Raw genomic sequence first — 24,050 nt, forward strand, 5'->3', positions numbered from 1 at the left:
TTATTCAGTCTATGGGAAACAGATTTTTGATTATGCATTTTGAGGCTATAATTATAGACATTTACAGCAATGACATATAAATGTCAGTAACTACCTTTCTTATGTTCTGGGTGTGGAAGTGAATTAAAATGAATTGAGACATTATTTAGACTATAACTGCTAAACCAGATATTTTAAAGCCATGGACTTGAATATGTACTTGAAATAAAAAAGACGACAAACAAAAACAAAACAAAAAACACCAAAACATAAGAACTTGCAGCAACCTATTTTGGAACAGTCTAAAGCTTACAGATTCTTTTGAGGAACTCTTATAAGACAATTGTATTTGTTTCTATAAAAACCCAGACCACCATCTTCATAACAAACAGTTCACTCTTTTATTAATATGTAAGGTAACAATCTTTACATGTGTCAATAAAATAAAATAACAGCTTAACATGAATTGTTTCTTTCGGACTTTGAGACAGACTTATAGTTAGACAACCTTTTGGCACACAACCGATACATTACTGGATCTAAAAAAAACAATGAAACAAACATATTTACTGTTAACATCATAAAAGCTATTTCTTCCACAAGGCATATATATAACTATGACTATTTCCTCCGGTCATGAGTCTTTCTAAACAAGGAAACTGTCAGTGCTTTCCTTCTCACTGGTGGTGTGGGGGAGTGTGTGTGGAGGGAGCAGGGTTGAAGAGGGTGTGTGTGTGTGTTGTGGGTGGGAAGAAGCAATGTGGCTGTGTGAGGTCTGGGTATATTTGGGGTGTGGGGTTTGCGGGGTCTGGAGGGGTAGAGCTAACAGGGCAGAGGCCATTTGGATTTTGTAGGGTAGATTGTGGGGTGGGATTTGTGGGGTGTGTGGAGATGAGGAAAGGCCATATGGACTGCGTGTGTGCGTATGCGCGCATTGTGTTTTGGGGGGGGAATGTGTGGCTGCAGTGGAGTGGCTTTGAGAGGTGCAAGGGTTTAGGAATGTGGTTGGTGTGCGGTGGGGCTTTAGTGTTGTTGTGGAATCTGGGTGGATGGGTGGGTGGGGCTTAGGCAGTGTTGGGTCATGTGGTGTTGTAGCGGAGTGGGGTTTCAGGGGTGTAAGTGTTGTGGAATGTGGTTGGTGTGGGGTAGGGCTCAATTTTTGTTGTGGAATGTGGGTGAGGATGGGTGAGAGGGGCTGAAGTGGTGTTGGGGTACGTGTGGCTGCAGTGGAGTGGCTTTGAGAGGTGTAAGTGTTGTTTAATGTGGTTGGTGTGGGGTGGGGCTTTAGAGTTGTTGTGGAATGAAGGTGGAGTGAGTGGGGCCCAAGTGGTATTGGGGTATGTGGGGCTGCAGCAGAGTGAGGTTTGAGGAGTGTGGGTGTGTAAGGATGTATGGGTGGGGGAAGGTGTAGAGAAGTGCGTGCGTGCGTGTGGTGGGAGGGGGGTTGTCAGGGGTTTCAGGTGTGGGGTTTGATTGGGGTTACAATGCCATGGCCAGCCAGGCAAAGATAATCATCATTCCACCGTAGGGGGTGACGTATCGGATTGATGTGTTTCCACTCAGGGCGTGGTAGTAGCAGCTCCCAGAGAACAACAGAGTGCCCATTGCCATTAGTGAGCCCACCTGAAATATAGATACATCATTTCTGGGGGCTGTCATGGAATCTAGAACATAGAAGATGTCAGTAGGGCTTGTAAAGATTCCCCCTGAGACAGGGGATAAATTGTTAGTGATGATTGTCTTAGAATCAGGAACATTGGATAAAGCATTTGAGGCAGTTAACATGGGACCAGAAACATAAGGCTAAGCATTTATTATAAACTCTGACACAGAAAATATTGGTTTTGGATGTCATGGAATCTGAAACATGGGACAAAGCGTTGGTTTGGGATGTCATCTGAAACATGGGATAAAGCGTTAGTTTGGGATGTCATCTGAAACGTGGGATAAAGTGTTGGCTTGGGATGTCATCTGAAACATGGGACAAAGTGTTGGTTTGGGATGTCATCTGAAACGTGGGACAAAGTGTTGGTTTGGGATGTCATCTGAAACGTGGGATAAAGTGTTGGTATGGGATGTCATCTGAAACATGGGATAAAGTGTTGGTGTGGGATGTCACCTTAACCATAGGATTAAGTGCTGGTTTGCGATGTTTGGAATCTGAAAGAAAGGGCCAATGTATGGATCCTATGTTGGCCTATTACCTGTAGACTAGGCTAGGCACGTAGGCACGTAGGCACGTAGGCAGGTAGGTGAGGTTATTTTACTACAATTTCAAGAGACTTGTTTGTGTAAAGTGAAGCGTTATACTACTACAAAGATAGTGATAAATGCTTTGATGCAACTTGAGAATATACAGTGACTACATTCCCAAGACTACAAAGGCTGTTCAACTTACCAGCACGGGTCTGCGGGCCATGGGAGTCCCCATCAGAGCCACGGAGTGAACTAGATGAATCATGTAACCAGTTCTGAAAGTCTGAAACAGCAAGATGATGTCGAGTTGAAAAACACATTCACAGCTGAATTTGTAATCATCAATTTTGTGAAGAATGATGACAATTTTATGCAACTTCTATAAACAACTTCTTCTTTCTTTCTTTCTTTCAGCACAGATTCTTATGTCATCTCTTGCTTGACAATGATATGAGAATCTATGCTGAAGTGTTGCCTGTCACAGAATAACAGAAGTTGTACATCCATAAAAATTGTCATCATTCTTCATCAAATCAACCTCTAAAATGGCCATTGAAGAAGTGATTAATATAAGTCTGTGATCAAACACATTTAGATTTTCTTTGCATGGATTATATGAGAAATATGTCTTATTATAAAGGTGTTGATATTACATGTAGCTTCATTTTGTTGGTGAAGAAACATTCAGTGTGAGGAGATTGACAAGACTGATGGAGTTATCTCCCTTCCTTTCATCCACATCATGTCAGTATTTCCACAACTACTGTGTGGCATTTTTGAGAATACCTCGAACAGATTGCTGCAATTATAAAGAATATCCCCAGAAAACAACATTCTGGCAACTCTTTATACACATAGAATCAGATCTTGAGACAATCATTTTGTTATTAGATCTAAATTTCCATACTGATAGAAGTTTGTGTTTACAGATCCCTGGGGTAATCTGGGGCAGTGTGAGTTCCAATACTTGCTAGAAGTAACTAAATGGGTTGAAAGGGTCACCAGCTGAGCAGGAGGTATGGAGAACTAAGAGTTTGGGGAGGGACAGAGGATGGGGAAGGAAGCAAATGACTGAGGTGGAAAATCTCCGGTGCTAATGGGATGGTTAAAATTATATACAACTAGGGTCAGTTCCAGTATGCCTAGGGACATTTAGAAATCGTATTTGTTTAAGAAAACCTTGTCATATTACTTTAATCCAGTGGAATAATACTGTATTTTTTTAAAAAGAGAAAACTGGGAAAGCACATCCATTCATCATTCAGAGTTTTTTCCAATTGTGAGTCTTCCAGTGTTGCACAAGGAAGTTTCACATGGATCATGTTTGCAAACTTTTAAAAAAATATTCCGATCTAATTAAAATCAAGCAATATCCCAACACAAAAAATTACTTTACATCATATCAGTGTTAGCATTAATGCAGAACCTGTGTTTTTCACACACAAAAATAATGAAAACTCGTAAAATATATTTTGCATGTGTTTTGGAAGCATAGATTTTGATCCACTTAATTATCAAATGTACCTTAAAACATTTCATATAGAACAACAATAGATTTGGAAATGATTCAAGATTGTATGCGCAAACAGTTTGTACTACCTACTTACAATTTTGTTTCTGCACTCACTCGTACAAAACCTGTTGTAAACACTGTCACGTTCTTGTTAAAACAAGGGAGTGAGTGAGTGAGTTGAGTTTTACAACGCACTCAGCAATATTCCAGCTATATGGCAGCAGTCTGTAAATAATCAAGTCTGGAACAGATAATCCAGTGATCATAATGAGCATCGATCAGTACAATTGGGAACCGATGACATGTGTCAACCAAGTCAGCAAGCCTGACCACCCGATCTCGTTCGTAGCCTCTTATGACAAGCAAAGTCACCTTTTATTGCAAGCATGGGTTGCTGAAGGCCTATTCTAAACCGCATCTTTACGGGTTAAAACACATCACAAAAAGAATGTAAGTTTTGATTATAAGCTTGTTAAATATCTAAATCATGAACAAGATTACACTGCTATTATATCCACGTGGGAATCAAATCCCAGTCTTCGGCATGACCAGCTAACACTTTAACCACAAGGCTACCCCATCCCTTGTCATTGTATGAAGCCATATTGCAATTTGTATTCTGCACTTTTCGAATTCCTTGGAAACAGTAATCTTTACAAGTGCCTTCTACTACTTCAAATGACATGCATACAGTTGTGTATGCATTGTATGGCAGATATTTGACAGTAAACAGTAGAAGTTGGTGTATTAACCAGGGCCTAGATTTTTTAAGCTCTCTCAGCGCTAAGATAGTCATAAGTTAATGTATGTCACTTATGACTACCTTAGCACTAAGAGAGCTTTGAATATCTAGGTCCCAGGACTTGAGTCCTGTATTTGAGGGTCCCTGAGACTCATACTCTTAATTTTCAGGGGTCCTGAATACAAACTGGGAGTCCCAGACTATTATTAATACTATGATGTAATATTGCTGTGGTTCAATTACTGTTATTATGTTGTGTATCATGATCATCACATTGTTTCACCAAATTAACTTGCAAATGATACCACAGCCCAGATAGCGGTAGACTCAGGGTTAACTTACTGTTGCTTGATCGAAATTTGTACTGGAAGTATTTGCATGTTTTTGCACTGGCTGCACTAATCAATTTCATTGCATCTGTTGTCAGTTTCTATGTGAATAGGACACAGGTTTTCTCATCCCATAAACCCCTGTATTAACTGCTTGTTACTATTATCCAACTCTGTTCCCAAAATCTGGATTTTTAACCACATTTTTAATAGGTGCTCCTCTTTATCATGTTTCAAAGCACTTATAAGCAACTATTATGAAGAATATGTCATTCTGCTTTCTAAAGAATCATACAACCAACTGGATGACAGCCCTGAGTGAGTGAGTATGGTTTTACGCCATTTCTAGCAATATTCCAGCAATGTCATTGCGGGGGACACCAGAAATGGGCTTCACACATTGTACCCAAGTGGGGAATCGAACCCAGGGCCTTGGCATGACAAGAAAATGCTTTAACCACTAGGCTACCCCACCACCCCTTTGAGTACCTTGAAATGTAAATGCTGCCCGTGTAATAAGTGAGAGTGAGAGAGAGTGTGTGTGTATGTGTGTGTGTGTGAGTGTGAGTGTGAGTGTGAGTGTGAGTGTGTGTGTGTGTGTGTGTGTGTGTGTGTGTGTGTGTGTGTGTGTGTGTGTGAGTGTGCGTGAGTGCGTGCGTGCATGCGTGTGAGAGTTTAGTTTTACGCGGCACTCTGTAATATTTCAGCTACATGGCCATCCAGTGACCAACAACATGAGCATCAATCTGCGCTATTGGGAACCGATGACGTGTCAACCAAGTCAGCAAGTCTGACCACCCGATCCCATTAGTGAGTGAGTTCAGTTTTACGCTGAACTCATCAACAATTCCAGCTACATGGCAGCGGTCTGTAAATAATCAAGTCTTGATGAGACAACCCAGTGATCAACAGCATGAATATCAATCTGTGCTACTGGGCACCGATGATAACCAGGTCAGCGAGTCTGACTACCTGATCCTGTTAGTTGCCACATACGACAAGCATGGTCGCCTTTTATGGCAAGCATGCATTGATGAAGACCTATTCTACCTCGGATCTGGATGAGTCAGCAACAAACAAACCATCCCATATCTTCATAGGTAGACAGGGGTGGAAATAACCCATTGCAAAACGTCCCAGTCAAGTGGGTTATTTTGTCTGTCTGGCGAACAAAATTGTATATCATGCTATACCAGTGTCCAGTTGACTTTCCATAGTAGTTGACTTTCCATATTATGTTGCTTGATTAAAAAATCAACAAGAAAATCATATCAGGGAAAGATTCTCAAGGCTATTGATGCTACATGTTGGAATATTGCTAAGTGCGACGTAAAACTAAACTCACTCACTCACTCACTACATGTGTCACTGTACCAGAGTACACTAGCAATTTTAAAGTTATTTCCACCCCTGCTAGGCACTTCAAATTGGTTAATGAACTATTACATTTACCTCTTTTAACCTTTCATCAGCATCGCTTGGACGGAAAACTGAAATATGAACAATACACAATGACCGTGTGAGTATTATGACATGACAATAAATTTTCGAGTAGAAAATGTTGAAAGTAACACTCACAAATTTATCATTCATTTCTTCAGTTAGCAAATTTACAGTTTTGATATTCTCAAAGTCAACTATCCGTATTTTTCACATCTATCAATCACCCTGACACCCTTCCGTCAAAGTGTCTGTGAATTACTGTGTTGCATGTTAGTTTAGAGTGATTGAGTGAATTTAGTTTAACGCCGCACTCAACAGTAATCAAGCTATATGGCAGCGGCATGTACATTGGACAGGACAATCCAGTGATCAACAGCATGAGCATCAATCTGCACAATTGGGAACTGAAAACGTGTCAACCAAGACAGCAAACCTCACCACCCGATCCTGTTAGTCGCCTCTTATGACAAGCATAATCACCTTTTATTGCAAGCATGGGTTGCTGAAGGCCTAGTCTACCTAAGACATTCACTGATCTGTTAGTTTAAAATGTAATTCAAAGCGTCAAACCTATTTAACTCTACATTAAAAGTACAGCAGGATTTGGGCATTTCACAGCTTGTGAGAAATCTTTAGTTTGCGCCAAAACATCAGCTACAGCCATGACTAATGTTTTGAGAGTGTTGCTGTTGGAGGGATTCTGGGTTGGAGTAGGTCCCATGAATATCATATGATCACTTGGTGGCTTGTTTCATAACTCCACCTTACCTCAACAGCATAGACTGCTACTTATCACTGCGGTGGAAGCTGTCAAAACTGGCATATGTCTATTTCAAGCAAGCTGTCAACACTGGTATAAAATAAAGTCCCTTTCATGGCTTGTACATTTATAACAAGCTCTGCAAACCGGCACATTCTCTAAAAATTAAAATGGATTATTTCCTCAGGATTAGACAGCTTCCACTGTACTCGTGCATACTACTCTTTACAACAGGGTTAGATGGATTCATACTACTTCAGGTGACTATCAAGGGGGAAACAACTATAGCCACAGTCTGTTGCAACACTAACGCAATAGTTCTCTTCTCCCCGATTTGTCTCAACAGAAGTCATTTCCCAAATGAATGTATAGTTTATATGAAATAAAAACAAGCTGATGTAGTTTCAGTCTCTTTCAGTAATAGAAACTTGAAACCCAGATCAAGTGTGTTTAAACGGTAACAAGGTAACTATTATGTGGGCCTTGGGTCCAAGTGAGGGTTCCTAAGTGGCGTGCTGGTCTGCTTGGGGGACCTCTCAGCAAAGAGTCCGAAGGCACAAGAAGCTAATCACGATTTTACTTACAAGAACAGAATAACATGGGTGGCCAGGGAGAGTCGATACAGCTGTGATCTGAGGGCTAGAACTGACCTGTGCTGGGAGTTTAACCCTACTGCTGAACAAATGGAGTTAGTGACCATTTAACTAAAAACTGAAACAATACAAAGGTTACGATTGGTTGACTAATACAAAAATGGGTGTGTCCAATAATAGCCAGTGAAATACAGAATATACAGAATGGGGTGTGTCCCACAAAAGCAACTTAAATGACCACACAGAGGGAGTATTTAATCTTTAAACCTGTTCTAAGAGGCATTAATCTTGTTGGCACATTTACAAACTGCTTACTCGGGGCTAGATCTTAACTATCCTCAATTGGCGTTTGCATAATGTTATTTTAATATTGGTGATGTCATGTTTACCCAATCAGATCAGTTTATTAAACTGTCTTGTCGTAACTCTTGTCTTACTGAAAGGTTTGTCTAATCTTGATACCTTGAGCAAGGATTTATCTTGAACATCTGTGGAATTGTACAGACATAATTTGCACCTTTTTCCATAGCATGTCTAAGAGGTGAGTTAATTACTTTTGACTAAGCTATTACTGATACATGATAGAAAAAATATTCTATATTTATATTTTTCTAATAACTGAAAGCTAATGTATTGCGTGTAATGGTTATAATTAATATTGAATTTTCGTATTCTATGATATGACTCTAAATCAAAGTGAACGAAAAAGATACTTCCAGTATTTTGCACTACACATTTATCAACGGAAGTGAATTTCTAATCTATCGATTATCACACATACTATCAATGTGGTTTCTACCACTGATTAATTGCTAGTCAACAATTGCAGTCCACTGGTAGTTTGATGAATCATCACAGCCCTACATACTACCTTGGAAACCTACATTTGTAAAAGTATCCTTTCAGATGCCTTGGATATTAACCCAACAAATATCTTCTAATTTGTCTGAAGGGTATTTAATAAAATTTCTTACTTTATTCCAAATTACTTGCTGTATATTCTAGTCAAGATGTTTACAAAGAACTGCAGCTGAAACAAACTGAACATTAAGGTCTGTTGCAGTGAGTGAGTGAGTGAGTGAGTGAGTGAGTGAGTGAGTGAGTGAGTGAGTGAGTGAGTGAGTGAGTGAGTGAGTGAGTGAGTGAGTGAGTGAGTACACCACTTTTAGCAATATTCCACGAACATCACTGCATTGGACACCAGAAATGGACTTCATACATTGTACCCATGTGGCGTATCAAACATCAGATTTGGAGTATGTAATAATAGTAGCTGAACGTGTGTGTGTGTGTGTGCGTGTGCGTGTGTGTGTGTCAACATTTCCTAGTGTATAATCCAACACTAAAATTAGTTCAATGATTGTTTTTTTATACCTGCTCTAGTTTATTGAATGCATATTTAAGTTCAGGCATGCATGTCAGTCTGTAATTTTGGCTTTTGATTTGGGGGTGTGGGGAACTCTTACCCATGCGAGTTACTGATCATCAATATCATCGGATTATGTGTTTTCGGACGTCATCCATTTTTGGACAGCTGTGTATACTCTTGCTGTGTGGTCTGTGCTATTATATGGTCTCTGGTGTTGTAAATAGGCGAGAAGTGTCCTACACGTACTTGGATGATGGCTCATGATTGTGATAGAGTTGTCTTTAATAAGTAACTGACATGAAATCGAAATAGGCGTCTGAAAACTCACAAACGAGGACATTTCAGCATAAGGCTAATATCTGCAGAATGAAAATGCTAAGAAGTCAAAAGGCCCACCGTGAGCGCCGTACGCTCCCATCGCTACGGCGATGGCACCTGACAAGCCGGCGAGGCGATAGAATGCACTTGGTCGGGGCATTTCAATCTCTCGAATTATGACCTTCTCGACCTCTTTAGATGATGGCAATCCTGGAATATAACTATAAACTGTCGAAAGCAGGCCCTGGGTGGCTTTCAAAACTTCAGCCATGCTCTAGTCGAGCAGACAACAAAGTCCACACGGTTTCAAGGAAGATAAGACAGACTGTCGTGGATAACTTTGTGCAAACAGTGATTGTATAAGGGAGACAACTCTAAATTATTCAACATTTCCCAGAAGTACTAGCAAACTTAGTTTGCTGTTGTTTGTTTCGAGCGAAATCCCGACATCGTTAACAGGTAGCACTTAAAGGTGTTTTTCTCGCAATGCATTACACTTACTAAAATGATAATAGCCACGTAAGTTCGCGAGTGAATCAATTATCTCCCTTTATGCACTCTCGGGTATGTGAAACAATGGAAATGAGAACTTCCGGGAATGAAACGTTTTGTCACAGTTTTGCACGTTCGTGTGACTATTGTGTGTTACTCGCTAACGCAGTAGCGTGTTTATATATTGATAGGAAGAAAACATGGCGCTTGATTTGAACAAAACAGATCTGTATCGTTTGCTCGGAGTTGGAGAAGATGCCACCGAAAAAGAATTGGTGAAGGCCTACAGAAAAACAGCCTTGAAATGCCATCCTGATAAAAATCCGGACAATCCAGATGCGGCCAATGAGTTTCAGAGACTTTCTAAAGCTCTGGAGATCCTCTGTGATGTTGCTGCAAGAGCTGCTTATGATAAGACGAGAAAGGCCAAGAAAGCGGCCGAGGAACGCCACAAAGTACTTGACAGCAAGAGAAAAAAGTTCAAAGAAGATTTGGAAGCAAGAGAACGAGCGTCTCAAGACCAGAAAGCAGACGATTTCCGGGCTCAGAAAAATTTAGAAGCAGAAATTGAAAGATTAAGAAAACAGGGCTCTTCACTTCTTGAACAAGAGCAGGAGTATTTAAAGGAACAGTTAAGAAAAGATAGAGAAGAAGCCTTGGAAAATATTCAGAACACAAAAGCGAATAAAGGGGAAGAAATTTCAACTGTTTCACCCAAACTGAAGGTCACGTGGTCAGCAGAGAAGCGTGATGACAGAAATGGTGGATATTCACATGGAATGCTACGTGCTATGTTTGGAAAATATGGAGAAGTGAGTGCTCTTGTTATTTCAGGAACCAAGAATGGACGTGCCATAGTTGAGTATAAATCTCCAAGAGCGGCAGATATGGCTTTTAAGAATGAAAGAGGTTTACAAGAGAATCCTTTGACTTTGAAATGGTTATCTGGAAAACCTGAAACGCCAACTTATGAGACTGTGAATCTGTCACATGATTATGCAAATGCTCAAATGCCTTCATTTTCCACAGAAAGTGATAGTGTTTCTTTCACCACAGTTCCAGAAAAGCCCAAGCAAACAAGTTTTATACCCCAAACGAGCTATGAGAGAGATTTTGAAAGCTTAGTTTTAATGAAGATGCGGCAAGCAGAGGAGAGGAAGAGACTTATTGAACAGATGCAAAGAGAAGATGAAGAATCATGATTTGTTAACTTTGTTAGTCAGAACATCATGTTGTGAATGCTCAGGAAAGGAAGTCACTTTTTGTTAGATCAGTCATAACAATGACATTCACATGATTAACAAAAGAAAATCCAACATGTTTATTGTAAACATGGTCAAGAGAGAAAAGATTAGTGTAGATTTTCTCATGTTGATCTCACTTAGTGTACTGTATATGATCAGGATGTATGTGTTCAAGGAATACCAATGTAAATTTTCCACCACCCTGTTACAGCAAGGTATAAGTCATATTTCACTCATACACCTATGTGAAAGTATTGGGGTTATGATCTTCTTAGCACTGCGAAGTCTTAGTGCAGGGGGCCCACAGCATGTGTTCCAGAATGTGGTGGGTGAGATTTACAGTGCTTCTTTAGACATAGTCTAGGGTGTCCATGGTCATGCTGATCAGGACTGCAGCAGATTTTAAAACTTAAATAAGTGCATGAAAAGTACATGACAGAAAGATCAAGGCAGTTCACATGGCACATGAACTTAGATGTTGAATGCAGTTGTTATTTAACGGATATGTTTGAGACATCTTCCTGTCAGAATGTAAACTGGTTCAACTTGTTGCGATTTTAGCTGCTGAAGGGGATGATAAATGTCTTATAAAGTTGACTTTACATGCTGTATTTTCCTAAACCAATTTGTGATTTTTAAAGCTCAGCATGCTTTTTCACAGTGGCTCATGCTGGAGCGATTGATGGACTAACTGCTCTGTTGTTTTACCTCAGTGTTTAGTCTTGAGACTGATGTTGATAAAATTGAAGTGAAACATGAAATGAAATTTTATAATGTATGTTTCTTATTGTTGTGTTTGTTCAGTCCAGATATTAGCAACTGTCAGAGGAATGTGGTGTTAAATACATACGTGCATGCAAGTCGCAACAGGAAGTATCTTTGATTATCATGGTAACAATCAGTGCATATTTTGTTTGTGATTGTACCATGTCATGAATGCGTGCCATTATTTTCCACATGAGACCCGAGAATATTGGCCTTCAGTAACCCATTCTTTTCGTAAGAAGTGACTAATGGATTGGATGGTCAGGTTTGCTGACTTGGTTGACAAATATCATCATGATCATCAGTTCTCAGTTGCGCAGGTCGATGCTAATGCTGTTGATTGCTGGATTTGCTGGTCCAGACTCAATCATATGGGTTATCCAGAGTAATAATATGCCTGCTTTGACTGTTAATGCTATGAGCATTCACCTCTTGAGTGGAGTTTGGTGCAATGTAAATACACATATTATTTACAGACTGCCGCCATATAGATGGAATATTGCTTATTGCAGCATAAAACATAGTGGTTTGTGGTGAGATTTATGATTATAATCAACTATTGATCTATTCAGGACTCAGGTGCTCTCTGTTGACCTCTGTAACAAGATGGACCAGTAGGTAGAGCATTTTTCCAGGTCTGTGGGTCAATCCCAGGCTTCACCATATGCAGAAATGTCAACACGTGGCACTCTGAACTAGGCATATTACATGCTTAGAACAAGGAATAATCTGCACGGAATGCCGTGTGTATGAGTGGTGTATCTGTATCAAGCTGAGGAAGGGTATCTCAGCAGAGTATAAAGTATTGAGTATAAACAGGCATTTCACTATGAAAAAGCATCCCGGCAGACGCATGTACAGTCTTATCTAATTAGACACATGGTGCCAATCCCCATTGTACTTTATTTATACACATATGTACCAACCCCTCTTCCCCACCACAAACACATATGCAGGCACAGAAAAAGTGCATTAACTTAGTAACTTAACTATGGAAGTATAATAACCAAGAGCCTGATGCTCAGGTCCATTCACTTTGCCTGTAATTGGAGAATGATCAGGTGAAGGAAATGTCAATTCTGTAACTCATCATATAATCATGTTGACATAAGTTGCTTTGATTTGAAATTTATTTAAACATACTGCATACAATTTTGTTGAAAGTGCAGAATTGGCATGGTACTTTTAGTAATTCAGTTTTTCATTTGTTTTAAATTTGAAACTAACAAACTTTAGTTTCGAAATTTATCAACATTTGGTCCTTATGAAATGACAAGACGAGAAATGATTGAAAAGTTATTTTTTTATTCTTTAAATGACATCATATGCTATTGCTCTTTCTAAACATAACAGCTCTCAACCTTATTGCAATTATTTGAAAAAATATATATGCTGCTTTCTCGAATTACCAAATTTATATTTCTTTCCAATAACCGTTTTTTCATTATGTTGCGTGTTATGAAATATGATATTTCAAAATACTATCAATACATGAGGATCAGCTTAGATTGTGCGTATATCTATATAAATGTGTGAATTTGCATGGATTTCTATGGATTTCATATAGATTTGTATGTATACTTTCCTTAAAATGGCACACGTGGCTAAGCTTTCAATTTGGATTTTTCAGGACTCATGCAAAAAATATTTTATTCCATCAGTGGTAATGAAAACATTCATACTTCTTGATGCCTTGTTTTTAAATCAATATGATTCATTAAAACCTTAAAATAATATTGAAAAATATTGTTGTTATGGAATATGTTTGTTAAAGAAAGACACAAAATGTCCCAGTTGTGAGACACATTTGTTAATGGTTCAGTGCATATAGGTGGTGCTTCTCCATCCCTGCAATGAAAGTGGGAACAGCCCTTTGCTGAAGAGTACTCACAGGAGGTATAGTTCATTAATAAGCTAATTTATGCAGAAGACATTGTTCGTTTTTCAATAATGTACATCGATAGATACAGAAAATTAAAATGAAACAGATTATCAAAGATGGGTACTTGCTGAAGGCTTGCCATATAGTGCTGATCAAAAAGAGCAGTCAATGTTTAGGAGATTCATTTTCATAAGTTATAGTGTCACAGTTATTGCAATCAAAATCATGTTGTGATGGCAAATTAAATACCATTTTTTATGATGTAATATACAATTTATGTTCTTCGATTGCTGATTTTGATTTCCCATTGTTATCAAGTGTCAAGCGTAACTTATCCTGCAGGATACTGGACTACATTATATTTCTCTCAGCCAATCTTTACCTAGTATTGTTTGGCTTAAAAATAATGCACAATTCTGTCTCATTGATGAACTTCAGCAGTTATAGGTTAATACTATATAATGTGTAAACATTTGCTTTTTCAGAACCTTTTCTGTTACAATTACCTTATTACTGTAGACTCCGAATCACTAAATTTAGAACCTCACACCAGGGATCGCCCATTGAAAACGGATGCTGTCATGGAAGAGAAAGATGTAACAGATACTAGCATACATCATCTGTCTGTGATGAACTGCACATTATATTATACTGTCCAGCACTGAATACTCCTAGGCATCAATTTCAGTCTCAGTAATAATATTTCATTAAACATCCTAAAATTGGAACAGTTGCTCATCTAATGAAATGTCATTATTCACCACTAAACTCTAAAGTTATAAAATTTTTTGAAAATGGACTTTGTTCAATGTTCTAATATGTATTAGAATTTATTATTAGGTCCCCAGTGATTTGACTCATCTGGATTTTACTGTACGTGATTATCTTTACTAATTATCAACTCCACTGTCTTGTAACTGGGAGTCTCACAATTGGGAGTTCTCACAAATGGGAGTGGTCCTTTTAAGTCAGTTTCCACATCTTTCACTCAGTAAAACATCTGGCACTTGCGTCATCAAGGGAACACAGGGAGTGCCAAAGAGCATGCAAGGAAGTTAGGGTATCTTTGCATCAGGAATCATACATTAAAACCGAACAACACCCTGACTGAGGGACAATTGAACAGTGAAAACTGTTAAATTTTTCAAGGACTGCACTAAGAAATCTGAATACATTTGTTGAAATTAAACATGGATATACAAAGATAATGCCACATGATTGCAGGAACACCCCCAGAGCTACAGCCAATTCACTTTCAAAGCAATGTAGTCTGTCCATCCTTTCCAGTCCTTGATGTAATAGCCCCATGTGGAGCAAGTCTAGCTTTTGCTAAGCTTCTGGTCTGAATCTCTCACCTCATTGGGGCCCCTTTTCAGTTTATATAAGTTCTTTGTCCCAGTTATGTTCTTCAGTGAGTGGAAAGATGGGGCATAGTGAATTTCTTCCTTCCCCAATATTCCAACACTGAAATAAGTTCATTGATGGTCTTTTTTATACCTGTTCTAAGTATATTGAATACATATTTAGGGTGAGGCATGCATGTCAGATGGTAATTTTGGTTTTTGATCAGGGTACGGGTGGAACTCTTACCGAAAGAAGAATGTTCGAAAAAAAAAATAGAATACAATATATAGAAACTTTAATAACCAAGATATATTCCAGTTGCGTCATTTCAAATGGGTGATTGTGTCAGTCCGTCTGGAAAGAAATTGGAGTTATCACCCTTAGTACGTCGTCTGCTCAAGAAACGGCCATCACAATCATTGTTTTACGCCGCTTTTCGCAATGTTCAGGCAACATCACGGCTTGAGGCATCAGACTCCACACATTTTACACGTGGGGAACCCCAGGGGTTAACCAGGGTTTAGGGGAGGGTTAACCCTAAACCTTACCTAACGTAAACTCGAAGACGGCAGAAGCTGTCCGGTATTCTGTAATCTTGCCGGTTGTATATTAGTGCAGTGTGGATCAAACTTCTAACAGTCGGAGATGAACAGCCTGCCATCCACCAACATGACCACCGAATGATCCCGATGATAGCATTTGTTGATTAAAACTAGTTCGATTTTTATTGTGGCTACGGTAAAAACTATTACAGTTATAGTAAATCTAGCATTCATCGACGTATATCAATATCGACATGCGGAGCTTCGCTCGTGTAAACGAATCGCTAGTTCAGTTTTCAATTATTGTCAGGGCGTGTTTGTTTGGGTTTTATTGCAATTTATAACTACAACTGGGAATAACATTACGGATTAAAGTGAAATAACTGAAGTACAAACGGGTGCTAGTTATGTTCCGTCCACTGACGTAACTTCCATAGGCTAACATGTTATATATCAGTGGAGCATAAATACTTTTCCTGAACACCCGAGATGTGACGTGTACGCGAGACGGCCTAGCGTTGATGAAGTGACTTCAGGGTGGATCTTTTTTTGACAAACAAAATTTCAGTTCACTTTTCCAACCACAGCATATTTAACTATTGACATCACATTCATCAACTTTGCTACTGCTGCACTGTGCTCAGTCGCATAGGCCGCCATAATAAAGAAATTCACGGCACTGTACAGTGCATAAGTGGCCATTCGATATAAAAGCAGCAGAAAAACAAACAGATTTTATGTGAACATAGTTAACGTAATTCTCCTCAAATATACAGAATTTGACGTGAATCTTTCAAAAAATAAATCACTGAAAATTGTTAATGCTACACTTAATTAACAGGTATGTATGTCTATGGAAACGAAGTCGCTACAGTACAGTATGCATGTTTGATATGGCTGCATCGTGTTTTCGATATTTTCTGATCTCAAAGATGTTATTTTAACAACTGCCCCAACATATGAATCATTGCAACACGTGTACTTTTGCATTTACTGTTTATTTGAACTACTAGTTTTAATAGAATGCAAGATAAAAGGTGAATTTACTGGTTTACAGTAATCACTCAAACTGACACCCGTGACAACACACGTTTAACAAATGGGGTTAGTGTGCATTGGTTAAATTAAGAATGTCATAGCTTGTTGTTTCTGAGCAGGTGATGTGTACGGTTCATGGCACATATTCACTTGAAGTACAGGCCATATTGGAGTGGTGATTTAAAAAATAATGAAAACATCTTCAAGAATGACAATATCTAAATAGAAGCTGAAGTGTAAAACATGATGTATCAGAATTAGTGGAGTATTTTCTTCTGTGATTCAGTGACACCAGATATCCACTTAACGTTTTCGAAAATAATCAATGTTTGTCAAAAATTGTGAAGTCATCGGATGTTTAGGTCATTTTTATTCGTAGGCCAAGGCTTAAGGACAGACCTTCGATACATATGAAGATCTCCTGTGATTATTTCTTTCTCCTCTTCAGTTGATGACTGAAAATCGAAGGATGCCCTGCCAAGTTTGGACTTGTAATTGAAGAAATAAATTAAGGTCATCTTAACCAGAATTGTCGTTTGTTCCTGTCATAACCAAACCTTTAACTGATCAATATACCGGATTGTGGGACACCAAGTGCAGAGACTATTTTGCTGCTCTCGCTCTCATTTTGCTGGGCCAACTCTGGACCAACGTCAGAATGCTGGGACACGAGTCTTCGTCGTGACGAGCGAACGCTTTACCCCTTGGATGCCACGGGCACATATATGTCCTTCCTCTACATCCCTCACTTTGAAGTCCAATAAAATTCTAAATATACCACGCACACATATGTATACCTCACAGTTTTGAATTCTGCGGAACATTCCCCGTTTCCTGATATCCATCCACAATTATCTCAGACCAAGCTAAAGTACTTAAGATTGCTTTTCAAAAGAGGGTTCATCGTAAATGTCGCCATATTTCACCTTATCCGAAATCGCGATTCAGAGCGTTATTTGCTGTATGTTTTGAAATGTGAAAATCGGATAAAATAAAATACTGTGAGTTTTGAATCTCACAAATAGCATATTATTGGTCACTGATATCAAGTTTTCATGTAACCAGTAATGATAATTCTGAAACGTCGCCGATGAACCCAGAATCGGTTGGGATGTTTTCAAAAAATGCACTTACACGAACGCCGAAGTGCACTTTCCGCCATATTGGATAGTGTTTACAAAATCACGTTTCGAGAAGGCCGGTATTGAGGTGCCTATTACGTCGCACATATTTCATACTCAGCTGCAAGAACTGCATCATTGAATTCCCCACACATCTTAGAATCTAATTACAAATGGTCTTTGTCACCAACACCAACTGTCCAGATAAAACGAAACGAAAGATACTAGGTATGAAAACGAACGCTGTGCTCGAAAGACAGCGCTTGCTTGAAATGTAAACAAATATAAATTTTACACTGCGTAACATTTTCGGAAATTTTCCAGCATCCAGCCGTGTAATCATTGCTTACAATGGCTCAGTACGCTTAGAATATTGAGCGGAAGAGTATCGTAGCAAGAAATAGCAAATTAAAAATAGATACAATGCAGTCATTTGATAATTTATATGAAACTGCCAAACTTTTAGCGCAGCGTGACGCCATGACTGACGCAAAAATGACGTAGAACGACAATGGTACTTATCGGCATTTCTGGCTTCTTCCGTCCTTTACAATGTAAGCTATAAAAACATATAACAATACACTGATATACAGAATAATTCTGATTACTTACATTTCACATTTATGTACAAAAGATCACTGAATCAAGGAAAAAGTCCTCGCAAAATCCCGCGTACCCTTGTCAGCGAACCCGCCATTTTGAAAGAAATCGGTCATTGGTAGTGATGTCACACGTCAACATTGTTGCACATATTAGGCAATTTCTTTGGGGTGAAGGTCGGTTGAACAAGAGTGAACACAGTATTGTGATGTATGTTTTGCGTATCGTTGAGATATCTTTTCATGAAATTGATTTCAGTATCTACATATATCCATGTTCAACACCATATCATATGTGGATATAAAGTATCCGTTTTTATTCTTGGAAAGCTTTTGATTGTTTGAATAATATTTACACGGGAAATTGTCTCGGTAAGTGTATTATACCACATTTTAAGCCTCTACACAAGTGTTGGAAGATCACACGTAGCCATTACTGCAACATGTGCTTTAGTTCCCGTCATGTGCAATATTCAATACGTTGGGACAAATATTGCAGTTTCATATGAACAGGTAAATAAACAGCGATTAAAATCCACCTTATAAGTAAAACTGATAATATTAATGAAAATGATTTGTACATTTTATGAAATGTAGGGGCACACATATTTTAAGGAAGTGTCTTGTTCATTGTATTGTTTTGTGTCGTTTTTATAGACAAAACAATTATAAATATTGATTGACCAGGTGCGAGTTTGTCAAAAACGCTTTATGATTCATTATCATTTTTTTCGATAATAAAGTCAATTCAAATTCGATTAAAATATATCTAATGGCAGAATATCTAACTCAAACAATATTCATACGAAAATTGTTAAAAATATATAAACCAGTTCATGTCTTAATTTGGACAAGCCTTATATCCATATTCTGATAGTTCTGTACTGAAAAAGCGATCTCTTTGTACCTTTCATTGCATACTTATGAAGTGAAATAATTACATAATCATAAGAAGAAAAGTCTATTTCCTAAATGAATATTCAATGAATATTCAGATGTTGTGAAATTTTCATTTACGCTAAATTGATGCTAGACGGGTGCTCGTGTTGCTGACAATAGGATATGTAGTAAAACCGTGTAATTGTTGATATATTCAGGACATTATTTCAGCGGCAAAACCATTCATTTTATATTTTGGCTAAAAAATGTTGAATTCTGACACAGAAGCCGAGATCTTTTACTCATTGAGTGGAAATTAGGTTAGATATATACCAATCAGCAACCAGAGTAGTCTTTTTTCCGACGTCTCAAATTGCACAAAACATGCCGTGACGTCAACTAAAATGTCGCATTATTTTCAGTAATTTCATTACATTTGAAAATGTGGCTGTTATTCCGTTAATAATGATGCAAAAATAATCAAAATACATCTACACAAACAGGAGAATATGGAAATCTAAGAACTAAATTATGTATCGGATAGGGACATCCAAATCGCTATTACCAGCTTTTTGATGTAGTACACTGGCATCTTTTCTTACAAATTGTGAAACTACCGAAAGGTATCCTCTCACACTGGGGAACTTTGTAATGGAATAGTTTGGTTCAATGTGAACAAAACATCACGAAAATATACTGTCCGTATCCACAGCAAATTCTCTCCATGTGATCTGAGTCACATTGACCTTATGTAAACCATAGCGGAGTTATGTCCCCTTATCTTTATACGCGCGTGACCTCTCCGTCGACGTTAGACGTCATAGAAGAAAATCGATTTTTGACATTTATTGCAGGTCATTTTTTATTTTGTGAGTATGACGTTATGCAATAGCACATACATCCATTTCATATACACTTATGTCGTTCAGATATCAAGCTGCATTTTCTTCGCTCACACTTTCCGTAAAGGTGACAAATTCAAAAAATCGTACAGAGTGCTTTTATTTGTGCACGATAAAAAACCGAGAAATTTACTTTTTTTTAACACACAGAGAATTTTTGGACAACTTTTAGCAGTGTCTATTTCTCAAAGCCCTGAGGTAGCCGCAGTTATATTTATACCAACGGATAGGAAATTAAATATTCTACATTTCTGTGCAATTTTATAGCCGTACGCAGATCCAGGACCACGCGAGCGCAATTCTCGCACAATGTTCACTTTTCAAACCTTACGAAAATGTGCGGCTAAAAAAAACCTCGGCATCCAGGGGGTTAACCACTGGTCTATCCCACCGCCCTGTTTCCTAAACAGGGCCCCCTTTCACAAAACTCTCATAAGCCTAATGTCTCGTAACTTTTCTCGTAGCATTCCTGCTTCCTATGTTACAGTATAGGTGGTACGAATGCTACGAGAAGCGCTACGAGATCTTAGGCTTACGAGATCTTTGTGAAACGGGGCCCAGGTGAGTGAGTATGGTTAAACACCGGTTTTACCAATGTACCAGCAATATTGTCTCAATGGGGGGAATCGAACACAGCGTGCTGACGCTTTCACCACTGTGCTACCCGTGCACATTTGTGATGTCACAGTAATAATTAGTACATTTCCATCTACTTTGAGAATTCATTTTGTATGGAAAGGGTTACATGAGTGTTTCAGCCCCAATCCGTTCACAGCTGATTTCCTTTAGCTAACAACACATTGATGGAAGTTCACAGTCCATGTACAGGGTTACGACGTCAGTATCGCCAGATATGACGTCACGCTGCAAAGGCAGCAGGTCTGACAGTGACACTGCAGCTAAAATAATCGTGACTCCCAAACTTAACATAGACGACTGCCTTAGCGCTACAGGAACGGGGCCCAGATGCAATTTGAACATTCTCTTTCAGGCCGATTATTCTTTAAATCGGTACTTTACTTCCGACGTCTTGAATCCAAAGCTACCAATCTAACCCTCACTTGACCTGTGCGTCATAGATGTCTGATGGACGTGATTAGATCCGCACTGCTTGACAGCAGACGGAATTGTGACCTAAAAGCAAACAACTTGCAGTAATTCTCAGGTTTTAGTACACCCGTTACTGATGGTCAGTCAGCGCTTTTTCATCAATTAATCATATGTCAGTGCCCCATCAAATAAACAGCTCCCCAACCCCACCCTACCATACTCGTTGACTCACTCAAACAATCAGAAACGCCCCCTTGCCGTCTGAAGCGTATTTTCGGTATTGGTAGAAAGTGTATTGTTGTTAGGCTAACATTCGCAACTACCGTCGGTGATCAAGGTTAGTCCTGGTGAAACATCTCTCACACCAATATTTATGGAAGTTTTCTGTTACTAGTATTTTTATTCTGATGCAATAATACCCCGCTATTGTGGTCCACACAATATTGATAACATAGTCTTTGTTCCACATCCGATTTTACCAGCCATACCAAACAGGTAAATTCCCGGGTTCGATTCCCCACATTGGTACAACGTGTGAAGCTCATTTCAGGTGTACCCGCCCCTATGTTGCTGGAATCGACGGAAGACTGAAGACACTCACTCATATGGGCAGACCACACACCAAAACTCCTTTGATTGAGACCATATTATACGAAACTCCAAAGAAGGAATGCATAAATGTTCGTCATAGAAGCTTTCCAAAAGGAGGAGGAGGGAAGTAAAGGAAAGCTACATTTGAGAGTCTACTCAAAATAACACGATTTATGACACCGTAAAGCAGTGTATATACTGTTATGCACATGTATATAGATTTGATGACATGTGGCGTTTGAACAATGTACGAGTAAGTGAGTTTAGTTTTACGCCGCTTTTAGAAATATTCCAGCAATATCACGGCGTCGGACACCAGACATGGGCTTCACACATTGTACCCACGTGGGGAATCGAACCCGAGTCTCCGGCGTGACGAGCGAACGCTTTAACCACTAGGCTACCCCATCGCCCGAACAATGTACACGAAGACAGAACAGCCAAGGCACAAACAACAATTAAGACAGTACGTGATAAAATGTATATCATGTCCCAAGTGAGGTGGTTCCCCACGACGATGGGGACATGCGTCGACCCTGCGTTCAGCGTGGGGCAGTGGCGATATCCCATGACTGGATAGTTTACTGGGAATGAGAGATACAGAATGTTTTTATCCACGACCGTATCGAAAATTCAGCAAATGCAAGCTGTTCAGTATTTAATTTTTCAACTGATTTTCTAAAATGAGCACTCTGTCTGTTTATATCCGTTAATGTGGGCATATCGCTTATAATAACAGTAGTCCACATCATGTAATCTGGCGATTTTGAAAATATTTTGTGTTGCAACCTTTGGACTGTAAATATTGCAACACGTCCTCTTGCTGGTGTGTCTTGGGTCTTGTCGTATTTTCTTTTTCGTCGACCCGTGAAGGTTCCGGGATAGAATAGACCTTCAGCAATCCATGCTTTCCATAAAGGGAGCCTGTGTCTGTCGTAAGAGGCGACAAACGGGATCGGGTGGTCAAATTCGCTGACTTGGTTGACACATGTCATCGGTTCCCCATTGCACTCGATGCTAATGTTGTTGATCATTTGATTGCGTGGTCCAGACTCGATTATTTACAGATCGACGCCATATAGCTGGAATATTGCTGAGTGCGGCATAAATCTAAGCTCACTCACTCCTTTTTCGTCGGATAAATCAGCTGGAGGGAATTGTCCAGTTGAACATTTTACAATTAGCATATTTATACCTGTACGTTATTCCCCCGTGATTAAAAACTGATTATTAAATGGTTACAACATTCTAACAAAAGTGCGACGCTTAGCTGTGTTGGTAGTGTATCCTTCAGAATGGTATACACCGACTGAACAAGAAATCACGTTGAAAAGTTTTTTTCCTTAAAAGTCTTTATGACGCCCATCACGCATTTCTATTTAAAGAGCAGCGTACATCATCACTCGTAATTACAGTGGAATCTGTCTAAACCGGCACTCACTGGACTGAAGAAATACTCCAGTTTGGACAATGTGCTGGATTGCAGAGATGATGATAAATGTACACGCCCTGGGTGGGACTTGGGTTTTATGCCAGTGTTGACAACTTACCGGATTGGAGAGATGTCGGTTTTGACAGCTTCCACTGAAACAGAAACCTGGGAAACTGGATATTGGGCTTATTGAATTCTAAACATTTGGAACTACCTTTACCTTGAACAATTCATTTGATACATGAAGTGACGTCTGCTACCATTCAATGAGTCTGGATAACGTGCCTAAAAAAACGTGCAAAGGAAGTGTGTTCCGATTGGCTGAACTCATCACCATGACATCCCTTGTCAATGCCGCCGAACACCTGCGTGAAATATACATCCATTCTGATCTGACTGACATTTGTTTACATATATATGCGTAGTCTCAGTGACCCGGCGTGGGCAGTTGTGAAAGGAAAGGTCATTGATTCGTCTGCCTGATTTACCAAATTGGTATAGCGCGCGATTGTTTGTGCACTCCAAATTCGAAGTTGTACGGGTAATTTTCAATAACTAATGGTCATCTCTAGAAGCATTCGTCCAGGGGCCTGAGAGCAGAAATATAATACAATGCAGCAGTGACATTAGACAATACAAAGCAGAATTTTGAATGTAATTATCTTCCAAGACGCGTAAAAATCAGACGTAACACGCACTAGATACAATCATGATACTTCCAGTCACCCTAAAGTGTATCTTACGGTTGTTTTGTTGAAAAAGTTTATTCCCAGAATATTCCTTCTTTTCTTCTATTTTTAATCGGTTGTGTCGAAGTCAGAGTCGAAATATTTAGACAAGTTCCTTCCACTATACACGGACATGTTTAACAGAGACCTTCAAACCTGACCTACATCGGTACACGCCACCCTATCAATCATCTGACAG

The 24,050-nt window shown here is 39.1% G+C and overlaps 2 protein-coding genes across 3 annotated transcripts; one reads left to right on the top strand and one right to left on the bottom strand.

The window, feature by feature from the left end:
• Nucleotides 1–357: 357 nt before the first annotated feature.
• Nucleotides 358–9,794, bottom strand: LOC137281688 (transmembrane protein 256 homolog). 2 transcript variants are annotated; one of them, XM_067813088.1, is made up of 4 exons: nt 9,321–9,794; nt 6,212–6,249; nt 2,378–2,458; nt 358–1,602 (listed from the first exon to the last, which is right to left on the bottom strand). In XM_067813088.1, the coding sequence occupies exons 1-4, from the start codon at nt 9,511–9,513 to the stop codon at nt 1,459–1,461; spliced, it is 456 nt and encodes a 151-aa protein (XP_067669189.1). In that variant the 5' UTR covers nt 9,514–9,794; the 3' UTR covers nt 358–1,458. The 2 variants fall into 2 exon arrangements, with proteins under 2 accessions (XP_067669189.1, XP_067669190.1); XM_067813089.1 differs by lacking the exon at nt 6,212–6,249 and having other exon boundaries at nt 9,321–9,612.
• A 20-nt stretch (nt 9,795–9,814) lies between these two features.
• Nucleotides 9,815–11,756, top strand: LOC137281687 (dnaJ homolog subfamily C member 17-like). Its single transcript, XM_067813086.1, has one exon. It carries the CDS (start codon nt 9,935–9,937, stop codon nt 10,934–10,936), a length of 1,002 nt encoding a protein of 333 aa, XP_067669187.1. The 5' UTR covers nt 9,815–9,934; the 3' UTR covers nt 10,937–11,756.
• The last annotated feature ends 12,294 nt before the right edge of the window (nt 11,757–24,050 follow it).

Source organism: Haliotis asinina, chromosome 4 (genome assembly GCF_037392515.1).
Source record: "Haliotis asinina isolate JCU_RB_2024 chromosome 4, JCU_Hal_asi_v2, whole genome shotgun sequence".
Taxonomy (NCBI): Eukaryota; Metazoa; Mollusca; class Gastropoda; order Lepetellida; family Haliotidae; genus Haliotis; species Haliotis asinina.

Excerpts from the sequence above, each read along its gene's own strand:
- LOC137281687 (XM_067813086.1), top strand. The coding sequence starts at position 9,935 with ATGGCGCTTGATTTGAACAAAACAGATCTGTATCGTTTGCTCGGAGTT.
- LOC137281688 (XM_067813088.1), bottom strand. The coding sequence starts at position 9,513 with ATGGCTGAAGTTTTGAAAGCCACCCAGGGCCTGCTTTCGACAGTTTAT. Across the intron at positions 6,250-9,320 it reads GGGAGCGTACGGCGCTCACG|TTTTCCGTCCAAGCGATGCT; the intron begins GTGGGCCTTTTG and ends TTCATATTTCAG. Across the intron at positions 2,459-6,211 it reads CTGATGAAAGGTTAAAAGAG|ACTTTCAGAACTGGTTACAT; the intron begins GTAAATGTAATA and ends TTGCTGTTTCAG.